This window comes from Papio anubis, chromosome 3 (assembly GCF_008728515.1).
Source record: "Papio anubis isolate 15944 chromosome 3, Panubis1.0, whole genome shotgun sequence".
Taxonomy (NCBI): Eukaryota; Metazoa; Chordata; class Mammalia; order Primates; family Cercopithecidae; genus Papio; species Papio anubis.
This window is the reverse complement of record NC_044978.1, coordinates 117,905,060-117,921,686: the sequence shown is the minus strand read 5'-3', so window position 1 is coordinate 117,921,686 and position 16,627 is coordinate 117,905,060. Positions and strand designations below refer to the sequence as shown.

The window sequence follows — 16,627 nt, the reverse complement described above, 5'->3', positions numbered from 1 at the left end:
CACGCCACTGCACTCCAGCCTGGGTGACAGAGAAAGACTTCATCTCAAAAAATAATAATAATAATAAAGCATAAGATCTTATTAACTTTTTTCAGAAAATTATCAGTATCAAGGCGTTAAAAGATACAGCTAAGAAATTGATTCAAGTAAGTGAATATGCACCAGGAATAATTATTCATGCTGAATATTCATGTAATATAAATTTTTATTTTAGCATATAAGGACATAAATTATCTCTTAAAATGTTAATTTTGAAAATGGTTTGAAACTGTAAGTTCATTAATATATTTGTAAGCCAATAAATATTCCAGATATATAATTTTCATTACATTCATGGCCCTTTTTACTCTAAAAAATGTGCTAGTTTGGTCAACAAATTATATAGTGACCTTGGCATTAATGCATATCAAAAACAAAATCCATTTGACCCCTTAGATATTATTTACATGATGTGCCCTGTCATTACTTGCTCAGGTGGTTTCCCGCAAAGGCAGAAATGACGTTCCCCCAAAGGCTGCAAGAAAAGGAGCCCTGCCTACTGCTGGGCTAGCCACGAAATATGGCTTCATCAGGAGGCAAAAATTAAAGAAGGGAGGTGGCAGCTAGTGAGCAGCAGGGCAGCGCTATGTAGTACAAATTACTCACCTGAAATCAGAAGTCCTGAGCATCAGAGCTCTGGGTCACCATTAGTAGCAATAATAAAGTTAGGCAAGCAACTTAGCTTCTCTCAACGGCATGCAATTTCTTCACCTGCTTAATAGGAATACTCTCTTGTTGACCTTACATTACATAAGAGGATTTAGCTAAAAGTTCATTGGCTGGTTTGCAAAAGTGGCTCTTTCTGCTAGTTTCTGCTAAATAACAGATGGAAACATATTTCGATAACCAGAAATATTATGAGGCAGAAAGTCTTCAGCACTTAGTGCTGTTTCCATGGGCTTGTTTACTTGTACTTCCAGAAAATAAACTAACCACCTTACCTATGTTTGTTAGAATCAAATGATGTATTTAATAAACTAGAGCAAAGTAACAAAGGGGGGGGATTATTTCTATGTATCAAAATACTCTTCCACAAAAAAGTAACATAACAACAAATAAAACTTAGTCAAGATCAATAATTTATTTAATTTGTATACTTGAAAAATCTACATCTTTATAATTCGTATACTTGAAAAATCTACATCTTAGTTTCAATCTCATCTTTATTCACAACTTCAACTAGAGCTGCAGTGAACCATTTTATCTCTATAAAGATGAAAAATCCTAATACAATGACTGACAATTCTAAGCTCTACCCAGGACCTAACATACAGTTTAATTGCTTTACATCTTAGGGCATATCTTTGGTATCTTGAGTTTGTACAATAGAAATTAAACCCCCCAAAAACGGCAAAATTCCATAGGGAATAAAACCAATCACCAGTATAGGGAGTCTTTTGAGGTATCTTGTTAAAATAAATGTATACCGGTAAGTGTTACGTTTATGGCCTCTTTAAAAAAAATTCGTTTCATACCCCAAGTACCATATTGACATCTGGAAGTAATTTTACTAGAAATTACATTTGCAAATCAATAAAAAGTAAAATAACTTATTTTCATTAAATATGACTCTTCTTGATACTCAGTTTTTAATTAGTTAACTTTCTGACTCTGTACTACCTAAACAATATCCATTCATTTTCAAACGAACTTTGTCAGAAACAACCTTAGATGCTAAGCTTTGTGCCACAAAAGCTCTTGGTCTGTTTGCTGAAACCTGTGGACTCTTTCTCAGAACAATCCCTTTAAACATTCAATATAAAATACAGATTACAAGGAAAACCAATTTTACTGAAATACTATCAAATGCTTTTTTAAAAAAGTATTAAATAACAGGATCTAGTGGTAGGTCTAACTACCATAACAAAATAGTGATGTGCAGATGATGTTTTGTGGTATCTGCCTCAACTTCGTGATACTGAAGTATTTGTAAATTATATTAGCAAGTCACATGTACTAATGATATTATGTATTTGTTGCCAACACTGACAATGGAAAAAAGAAAAGCTAAATTTATTAGAAGTTAGTCACCTCCAATCCAAGTTTATGAATCCCCTGAATTCTATCTATAAGGTCCTAGGTTAAGAACATCTCAAACTGAGGGAATCTAATAAAATAATTTGTAAAATATACATGCAAATTAGCTTTCTAGATTCACAAAAGTTCTATGAGATTTAATATTAATAAACGTTTCAAAAAGAAGAAAAAGCAAAAGTGAGATAAGTCAATAATTATAAACTGTCTGTAGAGAAGAACACTGGAAAGATGATGTGGGTTCAGGCCTTGTCGTCACCATGTATTTGCTGTGTCAACTTGGACAAGTTTAATTTCTTTAAGCCTCAATTTCTCAATCTGTTAACTGGAAATAGATAGTAATAGTGTCTATCTACCTCCTTTAGTTGTTGTGAGGATCGAAGGACATACTGTATGTGCAAAATCTCAGCAAAGTGCTTAACATCAAGAGCTCCTTAGATATTAAGAAAAATGTCTTTTTCAATAATACAACTGAATTCCTTAAAAGCATGATGGCATTCATTGCAGTTCCAGTTAATTACAAAGAGCAAAAAAAAAAAAAAAAAAAAGTGAGAGAGAACATCTGTTGCAAATTATACACACACCCTCACTTTAGAATTATGAATCTTTAGATCTTTAGATAGTCTTTGGATCTAGGAACACTCTAATGAGCCTAATTATAGAAACCTACATAGAGTTCAGATGATGAAGTGAACAAACCTGGTTGGTATGATGTTGACAAGAACATGACCTCAATCTGAGAGTAAATTATTACATATTTTCCAAGAACTAGACATTAAAAAACAGCAAGATGATTAGGTAAGTTAGGGCCAATTGATTTAATATAACATGATGCAGTCATTGAAATGCTAATAAAAACAATAGCAACACAGAAACCACTTATGATGTAACCTTAAGTGGAGCAGCTGGCTAAGCCTCCTTGGATAATACCCCGCCCTGAATTCTTTTAACACTACTGTTAATTTAGGTTCAGATTGTGTTCTATTCTGACCATAAAGTTTTCTACCTTGCATGTACAATGTCTTCTCAAATCCCAAGTGAATTTCTTAACAGCAAATATCACTTATTACTAATCATTTCTTTAATTTAGCATACTCATTTACAGCTCAAATTTCACCCAAGCGCCTCTCTTAAACCTCCTTCCACAACTTAATTATCTCTAAGCCAAAGCGTAATTTCACGAGTTCCGTGGGATTCCTTGAAAGAGTATGGGCCCACGGAAAGATCATCTGGTGTTGCTCCTTTCTGCTGTTTTCATCCTCCCATCAGAGTACTAATATGAAAGAATAACAACTTCAAGGCATTTGAACAACAAAGATTTGGGTCATTAAAGAAATTGCCAAATTATTAGTAAGATCATGATTAACTAACGAGATCTAAAATTACTACTAGTCCCTCTTTTTCATCTACTGATCCATTTTAGTAAAAAATCTTGATTGTGGAGATATTAGAACACACTATTTCTGAACAGCTGGAACAAAGAAAATAAAACTTATGAGAGACCAAATGTTGAAATATTTAGTTTTTGAATTTAAAATGACATAAGAATTTCTTAGAAATCAAAATTGTAGCCAGATGGCTATTATATCTCATTTTCAGTAGAACAGGTATAGCAGGAAGATAGGAACACCACCACATTATCAAATTTGCCAACTAAATAGAATATGATTTTGAGAAACGGCCTTTCCTAGTCATTAGAAGAGACAGAAATACAGAGTAAGTAGTAGAGGGAAGAGTCTGAAAAAAAATGAACATTGTTACTGATAAAATGTGTCTTTTTTAATTATTAAACTTAACTACCCATGGTAAAAGACATGAATACTTAAATAACACAAATAAGTATCTTTTACTAGTTCCAAAAATGTAGATTTTTAAAAAATGTGGTCTAGCTGCAAAAATTATAAAGCTGATGCCAGTGCGACAAAGAGAAAGGTGAAACTTCCAAAAGACGTGTAGGCAGTACACAGTTTTTTTTAAAGCTAAAAGAATAGGATGAGGAGAAAAAAGAGAATCTACCAAATTAACGATCTGAGGATTCACTGAGCAACAGGATAAACATGGAATGCTTGGGATATCCATTTAGTTAATTAAAATAAGTAGTTCAGGTAGAATAAGCCAAAGCGGAGTTTGTGAAAGTGCCCATATTGCAGGATACCTACAAATCTGCTTTGAGCATGGCAAGGTCTATAACCTTCCCACCCATATGGGATGGGCTGCTACCAGGCTTCTCACACTGAAAAGCACTGCGCACAAACTCAGGTGATGACTTTTAACCAAGGATATTTTGATTTGTAAACTGCTCACACACAACAAAATGGGAAGAATTTAGTTACAAAGACTTTTTTTTTTTCATTTTTAACCTTTTGCCTGGATAGTTAATTCATTTCAAGAAACAATAAGCTGCAACAAGAAGGGCTTATTTACTACTTTAACATTAATTTCCCCCAATTAATAAGACCTAAATTCTCATGCATAAACAGGAAAACAAATTCATTGCAAATTTTAAAGGAAAACTCATTGAGAGGAAAATGTTAAATGATACTTCAAAATACGGTAACTTCCAAACTCCATCAAACATTATTTATTGAAGTTCTACTTAAAAAAATTCTCCACTAAAAAGCATTATAAATATTCCATTATTATAGGTATGTGGCCAAAATATGAAAAAATAATCAAAGATACTTTTTCAATTAAGGCTCTACATAGCTCAGAAATCGTGACACATCTGTTAATTTAAAACAGTCAATATCACTGGGATAAGAGTTTATCAAACTTAAAGGCAATTTTCAGTGAGAGTAACACTAAGGTGTAAATTTCATGGCAAAAGAAATGATGTCAGACTTAAATCACATTAACTATGAAGAACTAGACAACTAGTGTGTCACTATATATATAAAAAAGATGACTGTGGATGGGGACAAGTGGGGAGGCAGACAGTGGCAACCTCTGGAAGATGGAATCTCTTCTCTCTGCTGGTCCTAGAAGAGAAAAGAGACACCAATAAGCATCAACACACTGTCCGAATTCCTCCCCACCCGAGACCCACAAGTCCACAGGTGTTTCTCAACCTTGGGGCCAACCTCACCTTCAGAGATGGTATTCAGTACAAAGAGGGCGTCAAAACCCCCGCCTTATCTTAACTTGCCTACTGCCGTCTTTAAAAAATAAAAACTATCAAAATATATTACTTATTTTTATAATTATAATACGCATCAAGTGGAACTGAAAGCAGCCGAGCTGAAATTAGTAACTGTTATCGTCCACGGGGATAATAGCTTTCCAAAACCTTTGCACTCAACTATTTTAAATTATAAGAGGGTCATTACGTATTACTTAAAAGTTCTGAATTCTACATGAGTTGAGGGTGTGTGTGTGTGTGTGTGTGTACAAAGCAAGTGGCTACAACCAAATTTTGGGGTTGTAACTGTTGTTTGTAATGACTTCCATTCAATGTATGCAGGTTATGGAGAAGATGGGGAGATGGAGTTGTTTACAGCAAGCTGACAAAGGGAAATTAATCAAGTTGTACTATTTGAAACAAGTTACCCTCACCCTGAAAATCACCCCTAAAACAACTGAAATTCAAAAAATAATAATACAAACAAGTAATTTAGAGTGACGACAAATAATTCCCTCAATTCTTTAATACAAATAGAATTCTACAGAATCTGCTTTTCCTAGGTAGTAGAGCTAGCTGGTAGTTCCAAACTAAGTGGCACATTCTTACCCACCCTACTACAGCTTACACAACTCTGATTCAGTTATTTTCTCACATATCCTTGTGGAAGACCTAGTCACTAGAAACTATGTCCGAAGCAAACCCTATAGGAAGTAATTTTTAAATTCAGTCACTCAAGACTAAGATCTAAATGTACACAATAAGGAGCTAATTGATTTAAATTAAATAAACAGTATGTTTATCACTGCTTTTTTCTAGGGATTGTGCTGGGCACTGGGGGATACAAAAACTCGAGTGAGATACAATCTTTGGACATAAAATGGCAATGAAAGCGCATTTCTGGAAGCTCTGAAAGTCTGAAAACAGAGGTTCTTCTGGACTCACAGGCTCTGGGTCAAGAAGATATATTTTCATCTTGTTAAGACGGATTTTGCAAGTAAGACAAGCAAAGTAGAAGACAGAAGAGTGCGTACCCTTTTGTATTTGCATGGTCCTTCCCCAGCAACCAAGTCCAAAGAGATGTAATGAATCTAAGTCTCATCACCTGACAGAGGTTTAGGGACAGCCATACATGAAAAGACTGAGAAATCTGCATTGATATCTGGTTTTGTGAAACCATAAATAATTTTAGGGTTGGAAAAGACCTCGACAAAACCATTAACAAAGGAATTCAGAAACGCAAACATTAGTAAGTCATCTGGACAACGTCTACTCTTTTATTTACAAAACACTAAAATAACCAAAGCAAAAACAAATGTTTAGCCAAAGCCGACCACGTGTTTTCATGGTACCTTTTCTTAGTGCCTCAAATGTCTTCCTAAATCAACTGCACCTGCTGGAAAGATGGCACGTTCTGGTGCGAGAGCCCAGAGCGGAGCACGGTTTCGTTTCCCGAGCTGAGGTAACTGCGAATTGACCGCGCGACCCGCAAGGCCACCTCACAGCCAACGCGGTCCTCCACCCAGCCCGCCGCCGCGCGGCCGCCCACAAGCCTTGGGCCCCACGCGCGCTAGCGCCGCCCGCGCCCCCGCCGCCCTCCCACCGCCAGCGGCTCCGCAACCGGCGCCGGCAGCCCTCGTACCTCACACTGCTGCTCCGAAAGCCGCGGAACTCGCTCCCGGGCTCTCCCGGTGCCCTTACGGAGGGTGCTGTGCTTCTGTCCAGGGCCGGCACTCGGCCGAGGCGGCCGCGGAGCAGCAAGAAGCCGCGTACTGGCACCGTCATGGCCGCGGATCCCTGGTTTCCGGACCGGGGCTCCACCTCCCGCGGCTCCAGTCCTCGCGGCTGGAGGCCCGGCTCCGCCCTCACTCGGCCTGGCGGGGCAGCAAGTAGCGCTGCCAGCCAGGTTCCGGCAGATACGCAGAGTGGGGTCAAGAGCAGTTCCCAGGGCCGGGGACGGAACTGACGGGGCGCCGGGTCCTCAGGGGGCGGGGCCAGGACCCAAGCCCCGGGCCAGCTGAGGATGTGGAGGCTTGCGGTGTGGCCTGGCGACTCCGCTCCGCACCCAGAGCACACACAGCTGGCATTCCCATAGCGACGGCACAGAGAAGGTCTCCAAACTAATCACTTTAGGCAGCATGCCCCACTTTCCACCAAGCCAGAGATCCTGCTCAACAGTGTCCGTGACTACGTGGAATTGGATTTAAAGCAGGAAAGAATAGGTTCATTGTGTTCCGCTCCCTTTGTGAGATTCCTTGGAAGCTGAAGAAAAGAACAAAGGTGTGTGGAGAAGGAGCAAAACCTGGCTGAACAAGGAAGGTCTGGACTTTAGGATTTCTATACTTCTACTTTATCATCTCCACTTTTGGAAGGAAATATTGACCAATATCTGGCTTTTCCGGAGTTTATGATCAAGTCGATGCAGGCTAAGAACCCTGCATTGTGTGGTGAGCTTGTGCGGTGAGGAAGCAAAATATCTGCTCCCTCTGGAAAAGTAAAACATTAAACTGTCCATTCATTGTGCAAATTAAAGCAGACACACAAAAAACAGTCACAGATAAAACCAGCTGCAAAGTTAACAGGAAACAACTTTTCTCCCAAGGTCAGGCTTCTGCAGTTGAGTCAGAACAACCTCTTTCATAGCACTTTTACTGAGAAAAAAAAATTTTTTTAAGTCATAGACTGTCAGAAAGTTTTCTCTTTAAAATCAAATCAACAAGAATGGGATACCCTACTCTTGCCTGGCTGATCTAAATCCATTTGACACAAATAAGCAGCCTAGAAGAAAATACAGGAAAAAAATCTAGGTGGCTTTGGGTTTGGCAATGAGATTTTAGATACAACACCTAAATCACAATTCATAAAAGAAAAAACAATTTAAACTTCTGCCATGCAAAAGACACTTTTAAGATAAAGAAACAAATCACATACTGGGAGAAAATATTTGCAAAACATTTTTGCAAGGGCTTACACCCAAAGTATACAAAGAACTCTTGAGACTCAATAATTAAAAAAAAAGAAAAAAGAAAAACAAGCAAGTCAGTTAAAAGTGAGCAAAAGATCTGAAAACACCCAGCAAAGCAGATATTCAGAGGTCAAAAGAAAAGGAAAAACGTTCAATGTCTTTTATCATTAAGGAAATACAAATTAAAACAACAATGAGATACCACTACACTCCCATTAGAACGTCTGAAGTCCAAAAAACTGATAATACCAAATGCTAGTAAGGATGTGCGGCAACAGGAACTTTCATTCATTGTTGGTGAATAAAAAAATGGTTCAGTCACTTTGGAAGACTGTGTGGCAGATTCTTACAAAGTTAAATGTCGTTTAACCATGCAATCCAGCAACTGTGTTCTTATACATTTACCCAATTGATTTTAAAACATGCCTGCAATAAACCATCATATGAATGTTTATAGCATCTTTATTCATATTCTCCAGAAACCAAGATGTTCTTAAAGAAGCGATAGATAAACAAATCGTGGAATATCCATACAATGGGATGTTATTCATCAATGTAAAGGAGCAAGCTACCAAGCCATAAAAAGACATGGATGAACCTTAAATACATACTGATAAGTGAAGGAAGGTAGTCTGAAAAGGCTACATACTGCATGATTTTTATTGTATGTCATTCTACAAAAGGCAAAATTATAGAGACAGTTAAAAGATCAGTGGTTGCCAAAGGTTCAGAGGATAGGACAGAGGTTTGAGTAGTGTAGCACAGAGGGTTTTTAGGACAGTGAAACTATTTTGTACAATACTGTAATGTTAGACGCATGACACCATGCATTTGTCAAAACCTACAGAACTTTACAACACAAAGAGGGAAACTTAATGTATACCATATTAAAAAATACTATTCACATTGGAAAATTATGTTTTCTGCAGTGTTACCAGAATCAAGGCTCTGTTTATTCTCCGTAAGACTTGCATAGAAAAATAAGCTATTATATTTTGTTTGTATGTTCTAAATACATACAAACATTTTACACATTTTATCTAGATGTGTAAAAGTGTTTTTTAAAAAATCACATGGAATGGCTTTTTCAATACTAAAAAGTGGAGGGACATTTGCTTAAACAAATATTTCAAAAAGTAATATGTACATCATCCGGAAAATTATTTGTGGTAAGGAAATATTCTTCACTCCTGTTGCATTTCTCAGACAAAGTGGTGAATCCATGCTGCCTCCTATTTTGTCAACAAAGATACTATTTACCCTTTACATTTTTGTATCAATATATTTTGAAAATCTAATGTTCTTTATTGCAGACATTCATTTGTTAACAGATTTGTTTTTAATGTTTTGCCTAAAATTTGACATGCTTTCAGAACAGATTTGCCTCTTTATTTAACATTGTAGAAATGTAATTAACAAATAATTCTCACTACACAATTAAGAATAGACATTCTTTTATGATATCTTCCAAATTTTATCAGTTAGCAAAACTTAATACACTAATTAAAATATTTCTACATATGATGAGAATGTTTACAATTTAAAGTTTTGAACTTGTTTTGGATGTGATTATATGTACAAAAATCGTGTAACACTATGCTCATGCTAAGAACCGATATAACAAAATTACTGAAATAAATGTGCTGTGAAGAATGGAAAAAAATATGTTATTTAGCAGGTTGGTGGTTTCCAGGAAGGAATGAAGGTTGTGACAAGAGAATCTAACTGCATTACACTTATATGAAACAATCTCACTGTAAAGGCTGAGGAAAAGGTGCCGACCTAAATAACTTTGGAATTGCAAGGTTAAAAATCTAACAATAGAAGAAACTGCACATAGGCACTGTGCTCTAGTTAATAAAGTTGTTGATTTACGTTACCAATTCTGACATGGCTATACATGTATACTGCAATTAAACAGTTATTTAAATGGAAGTGGATGATAGGAGCCAGGTTCCTCATTTTTGAAGTGGCTATATACAGATAAGCAATGAGAGGAGGCTGTAATCCTTATGATAATAGATTAGAGTTGGGAACATCAGTTTTAGCTTAATATAAATACGGATGGTTACGTATAGAAATATTTATGGATGTATGAATATTCAGGAGTTAGTTTACATATATATATATTTATTTGCTTTGCCAGCTGAGAATGCCTAAAACAACACCCGAAAGCAATAAGCACATCTTCAGCCTAGATATTGGTTTCTAATGTCATTCTACAATAACAGGAACCAGGACTCCTTGGAAAAACGGCTGATTCTAGGCTCAGGAAATATATTAGATGATCCTAGAGCATCGTGTAATTCTGGAAGGTAAGGAACTCAAATAAATCCCACATTGATGGGGATGTGTCAGGGACAGGAGCCAACTGAAAGAGTTCCTAATGTCCAAAGATGGAACAATTTGAGTAGCAAAATATCGTAGTACTGGATTATAACCCAAAGTATAAAATGAATAGCCATGAGCCCATACTCATATAAATAAATATGTGATTGAATAAATAAATAAATGGGGGAAAGAAGAAACATGATGCAGAATTCCTACAATTTCTGTAGATACTCCACTCTGAAGGAGGAGTAGAATTATTCTTCACTTCTTAAATGGGAACTGATCATAGTGACTTTCTTTCAGAGTTCAGTTTAGAAAATGGGAAAAGAGAGTAACTTTCCTGTGGAGAAACCTGACAAACACTACCTCAGACAGTGATGAGGATTAACATCAACACTGACACATCATACTGATAGGATGGATACTTGATATAATGTGATGAGAATTGTACTTTACCTCTGCAGTCTTCCTGCAAAACCCATAACCCCAGTCTGGTAATGAGAAAAACAATTAAACAAATCCCAATAGAGGGACATCCTACAATATACCTGAAGAGTATGTCTCAAAACCATAAAGATAATCAAAAACAAGGAAAGTCTAAGGAACTGTCACAAGCAAGAAGAACCTAGAAAACCATGACAACTAAATATAATGTGCTATCTTGGATTGGATCCTGGAACAGAGGAATGGCTTTACATAAAAACGAAGATCTGAATAAAGTATAGACTTTTGTTAATAGTAATGTATCAATATTGATTCATTATATTGTATAATGTATGTATTGATGTATCCTGCTGGTCACTAGCTGCTCTTAAAGAAGTTTGTGCTTCAGGAACAGAAAACCAAACACTGCAAGTTCTCATAAGTGGGATTGAACAATCAGAACACATGGATACAGGGAGGGGAACATCATACACTGGGGCCTGTCAATGGGTGGTGATAAGGGGTGGGAGAGCATTAGGACAAATACCTAATGCATGCAGGGCTTAAAACCTAGATGGTGGATTGACAGGTGCAGCAAACTACCATGGCACATGTATACCTATATAACAAACCTGCATGTTCTGCATATGTATCCCAGAACTTAAAGTAAAAAAAAAGAAAAAAAAAGAAAAAAAAATATTGTGCTTGTCTATCAAACAAAATTTTCCATGAGCTCTTCCAAATGATATTTTCTGTAAGGGAATTCTCAATAAAAATATAAACCACTTTACAGCATATGTTTTTTAAAAACCTGATATTTATATAAATTATTAAAACTGATTCATAAAGTAGAAAACCAAAACAGACAGAAATGGAAAAGAAGCTATGAATCAAATATAACTATAAAGCTTCCTAAAGCAGAGTTTTTTTATGCCCTCAAAGTATAATAATTCATACTTAAAAATCTTTCCAAATCATAGAGAAAGAATTTCCCAAGTATTATATTCAAACCCGATTTAAAGGAATACAGAAAAAGAAAACTATTGAACAATATAACTGATAAATGTAATTATTAAGATATTAAAGAAAACATTGTTGATATAATTTGATGTCATTATAAAACAAAAAACTACCACAACTAAATGATAATACAAAGATGGGTTAATTAGGATAATATTGGAAGTATGTCAGTTAATATATCACATAAATATGGAAAATAAAAGAGTATTTGATAAAATTCAATAACCTTTCCTAATAACACTTAATAAACTAGATATAAAAATAATTCAGATCAACAGCCAATAGCATTCCTAACAATGAACCTGTAGAGACATTCCAATAAAAATCTGGAAAACCTATGAAGTAAACATTAAGACTCTGATGAGTAATGTATGCAAAGACTTGAATTAATAGAAAGCCCCAAGATGCTTAATATTGTGAATATGTCAACTTTCACTAAAATCTATTAATCCAATACCCAATAAAATATTTCAGTTTTTAGTCAAATGGGGGAATATTTAGTATAATAATAACTGCATATGTTTCCCAGAATTTGCTTTGTGCCAAGGCTGTGCTGAACACTTTTCAGAAGTTATTCCTTTAACCCTCATCACAATGAAGATATGAGGAACCAGGTAAAATAGGCTGGATTACTTGCTAAGACCTATAGCTACCAAGTGATAAAAGTGGAGTTCAAGTCCCAGGTAGTGTGAAACCAGTGCCCACACTTCTAACTGCAGTGCTTTTCTAAATCTAATGTTCTTCTGGAAAAGTTGGCATGCTATATCGTTAAGATACAGAGAACTCATCCAAGTGTCTGCATTTTAGTCATTTATACAATCTTCTGTAACTATAAAATTGATTTTTGATTTAAATCTATGTAATAAGGAGAAAACAATTTTTAATTTTCAAATGACTGGTGGATTCTATTGAAAAATTGATTACCAAGTTTTATTTCATGATTGTCAATTAATGTGACTACCAATTTCATATTTTAATAACTTATTGATAATTTATTTGTGGTCTTATAATGCCATTAACTACATAAAAAGTGCACCTGGTTTAGAATATAATGTTCACTATATATACTGTATGTGTCTATATACATGTCAATATATAATCAATGTTACAATGATTGTCTTTTTTCTAATTCCTCTGCTCAACTTATTAAAGACTAACAATGATGTAAAGAACCCAATTTTTCTTTATTTTTTTATCACATATTATATCATTATTTCATCAGTGAATATGAGATGATGATTGTAACAGATTCCATATAGTTTATCTATTATCATTATATAATGGTCTTCTTTATTTTGTTAAGGCTTCTTGTTTTCCATGGTAATTGTTAGACATTACTACTCCTATCCTTGCTTAGTTTTAATATGAAAAGCCTCACATGTATTTTCTATATATATATACACACACGTATACATACACATATGTATACCTGTATCTTTTTACATTTAAATTTTAAATTTTGTTTCATTTTGTTTTGATGTGTGTCATTTAAAACAACATATGTTAATTTTTTTTAAGTTATTGGATAATGTTTGGGGCAGAAAATAATATGCATGTAATATATGTGTATTGACTTTCGATTGCTGTTATAACAAATTATCACAAATTTAGTGGTTTAAATAATACAAACTTGGCCAGGCACGGTGGCTCACGCCTGTAATCCCAGAACTTTGGGAGGCCGAGGCAGGTGGATCACCTGAGGTCGGGAGTTTCAGACCAGCCTGACCAACATAGAGAAACCCCAGCTCTACTAAAAAATACAAAATTAGCCGGGCATGGTGGCACATGCCTGTAATCCCAGCTACTCAGGAGGCTAAGGCAGGAGAATCACTTGAACCCAGGAAGTGGAAGTTGCAGTGAGCCGAGATCACACCATTGCACTCCAGCCTGGGCAACAAGAGTGAAACTCTGTTCAAAACAAACAAACAAACAAACAAAAACTTATGGTGTTACATTTCTTTAAGTTAGAAGTGTGGTGTGGGTCTCACAGGGCTATAGTCAATTAGGGTTGTATTCCTTCTGGAGCCTCTAAGGAGAATCCATCTCCTTCCTTTTTGCATCTTCTATAGACAACCTACCTACTTCCTTTGGCTTGTTGGCACCCTTCCCCCATCTTTAAAGCCAACAATGTCGAAATCCCTCTCTTACTCTTCTTCCATTATTTCTCTCTTTCTCTCTCTCTCTCTTTTACTTACTACAGCCAGGAGACGGTCTCTATTCTAAAGGCCTCATGATTTGATTGAGCCCACTAGGTTAATTCAAGATAAGCTCCATATCTCAAAGTTACAAACTATAAGCACATCTGTAAAAGTACCATTTGTCATGTAAGGTGATATATTCACAAGTTTCGAAGCCTAGGATATAAACTTTTTTGGGGGGGGGAGCACTATTCTACCTACCACAACACACAACACCCTTGCAAATTATGAAGCATAACAACAAGAAGAATATTCCTGAGCCTACCACCCAATGTAAGAATTAAAACTTAAGACCTTTCCGATCTCAATAAATAAATCCATCTTTCATATCCCAATTTTTTTTTTTTTTTTTTTTTTTTTTGAGACGGAGTCTCGCTCTGTCGCCCAGGCTGGAGTGCAGTGGCCGGATCTCAACTCACTGCAAGCTCCGCCTCCTGGGTTTACACCATTCTCCCGCCTCCGCCTCTCGAGTAGCTGGGACTACAGGCGCCCGCCACCTGGCCTGCTAGTTTTTTGTATTTTTTTAGTAGAGACGGGGTTTCACCGTGTTAGCCAGGATGGTCTCGATATTTTGACCTCGTGATCCACCCGTCTCGGCCTCCCAAAGTGCTGGGATTATAGGCTTGAGCCACCGTGCCCGGCCCCAAATTTTTTTAATCAGAAGTAATCATTGTCTTGAATTTTGTAGTTTAATCCTTTGTTTTAAAAATAATTTAATCACAAATACATCTTTTAACAACATAATGCTCAGTCTTGCTTGGTTTTTGTTATTTGAGCTTTAAGATATGATATTGAGTTGGATGCAGTCTTCAAGCACTTGTTTTTTTCCCTTTTACTCTGTGTTTCCAAAACATATTCATTTTGTTGCATGTAGCTATAATTCATTCATTTTTTCTGCTAAATGTTATTAAATTGGGGGCATTATTTTTTCACCAGCCTATCAACAAATGTCTGAGTTTGTGTTAGGCAGAATCTAGGAGGAAACAGAAACCACCGTAGGTACTTCAAATAAAAGAAATGTAATATAGGGATTTAATTATGTAGATAATGGAAGAACTTAGAAGCCAAAAAGGATACAAAATAACCCAACAGCAGGAAAGCACTAAAACTGCTAAATCTGGTGAGACAACTGGATGGAGCAGGTGACACTATCAGAACTGAGAAGATAAAACTATCTAATGAGAGCTGGAATCATGGCAAAGTCTGCCTTGCAGGACCTGGAACTGTCTAAGCAATGATGGACAGAGAAAGCTACGTCCACAAGGGAGACAGCAGAAAGATAAGATGAAAAATACACTGGGCTTCCCCTTCTCCCACGCTCCAATATTTGGCTACTGTTTCCCATTGGTCAAACCTACCAGGAAACCAAAAAGCAAAGAGGCCTAAGAAATATAGTCTTTTGGGACACAGAAAAGACTTGGTAAGGGAAAGGCAATGGGATTAATCTAAATGTAAACAAGCCAGACCCAGTGAGTTCTCCAGTTATTTATGACAGTAAAAATAAAAATGTGGCCATGAGCATTCATGTATATGACTCTTGATGCACTTATGCAAGAGTTTCTCTGTAAGTAGATTTGTAGGGTCATAAGATATGTTCATACTCAATTTTAAAAGTTAGTAGCACTCTCCTAAAATTCATGTGGAATATTAAGGGACTATAATGCCAGCACTTTGGGAGGCTGAGGTGGGTGAATCACTTGAGCCCAAGAATTTGAAACCCTATCTCTACAAAAAATACAAAAATTGGCTGGGTATAGTGGCATGGTAGTCCCAGCTACTGGGGAGGTTGAGACAGGAGAATCACTTGAGCCTGGGAGGTAGAGGTTGCAGTGAGCAGAAACCATGCCACTGCACTCCAGTCTGTGCGACAGAGCAAAACTCTGTCTAAATAAATAAAATGTGTGGGAAAAGGCAATAAAAAGTGGGGGGGAACACAAATAGCCAAAACTGTCATGAAAAGAACAATGTTGGAGGTCTCACACTTCCTGATTTCAAACTTATCAGAAAGCTACCCTAGACAAAACAGAGTGGCACTGGCATAGAAGCTGACATATAGACCAAAGAGCTTAAAAATAAACCTTTGCATATATGGTTAATTGATTTTTGACATGGTGCCAATATCATTTGATGGGGAAAAGATAGTCTTTTCAATAAATAGTGTTAGGAAAACTGGATATCCATAACTAAAAGAATGAAGTTGGACCCTTATACCATACAAAAATCAACTTAAAATGGATCAAAGAAATGGATTACAAGAAACTTCTGTGCAGCAGAGGACATGATCAACAGAGTGAAAAGGCAACCAAGAGAACAGGAGAAAATATTAACAAATTATATATTTGATAAATGGTTAATATTCAGAATATATTAAAAAGAAAACTTCTATAGCGTGACAAAAAACAAACAACTCAATTAAAATTGGGCAAAGGACTTACACTGACATTTTTCCAAATGGCCAATAAAACAAGATGCTGAACATCACTAATTATTAAGGGAATG

General features: G+C 36.2%; 1 protein-coding gene across 17 annotated transcripts in view; it reads right to left on the bottom strand.

Annotated features, from left to right (window-relative positions):
- The window catches only part of MTHFD2L (methylenetetrahydrofolate dehydrogenase (NADP+ dependent) 2 like), a 185,462-nt gene that overhangs the window by 139,335 nt on the left and 29,500 nt on the right, over positions 1-16,627 (bottom strand). For 5 of the 17 annotated variants that reach the window (XR_002522065.2, XR_002522066.2, XR_002522067.2 and 2 more), the window contains exon 1: positions 6,834-11,399. Coding sequence is in view for 7 of the 17 variants with exons in the window: in XM_021938523.2 (XP_021794215.1) it covers positions 6,834-6,976 (143 nt within the window). In the remaining 10 variants the exon portion in view is untranslated. Of the gene's footprint in view, positions 1-645; positions 5,052-6,833; positions 11,403-16,627 lie in introns of those variants that run through there. The other 12 variants (XR_002522068.2, XM_031664498.1, XM_017958766.3 and 9 more) reach the window with 9 other exon arrangements.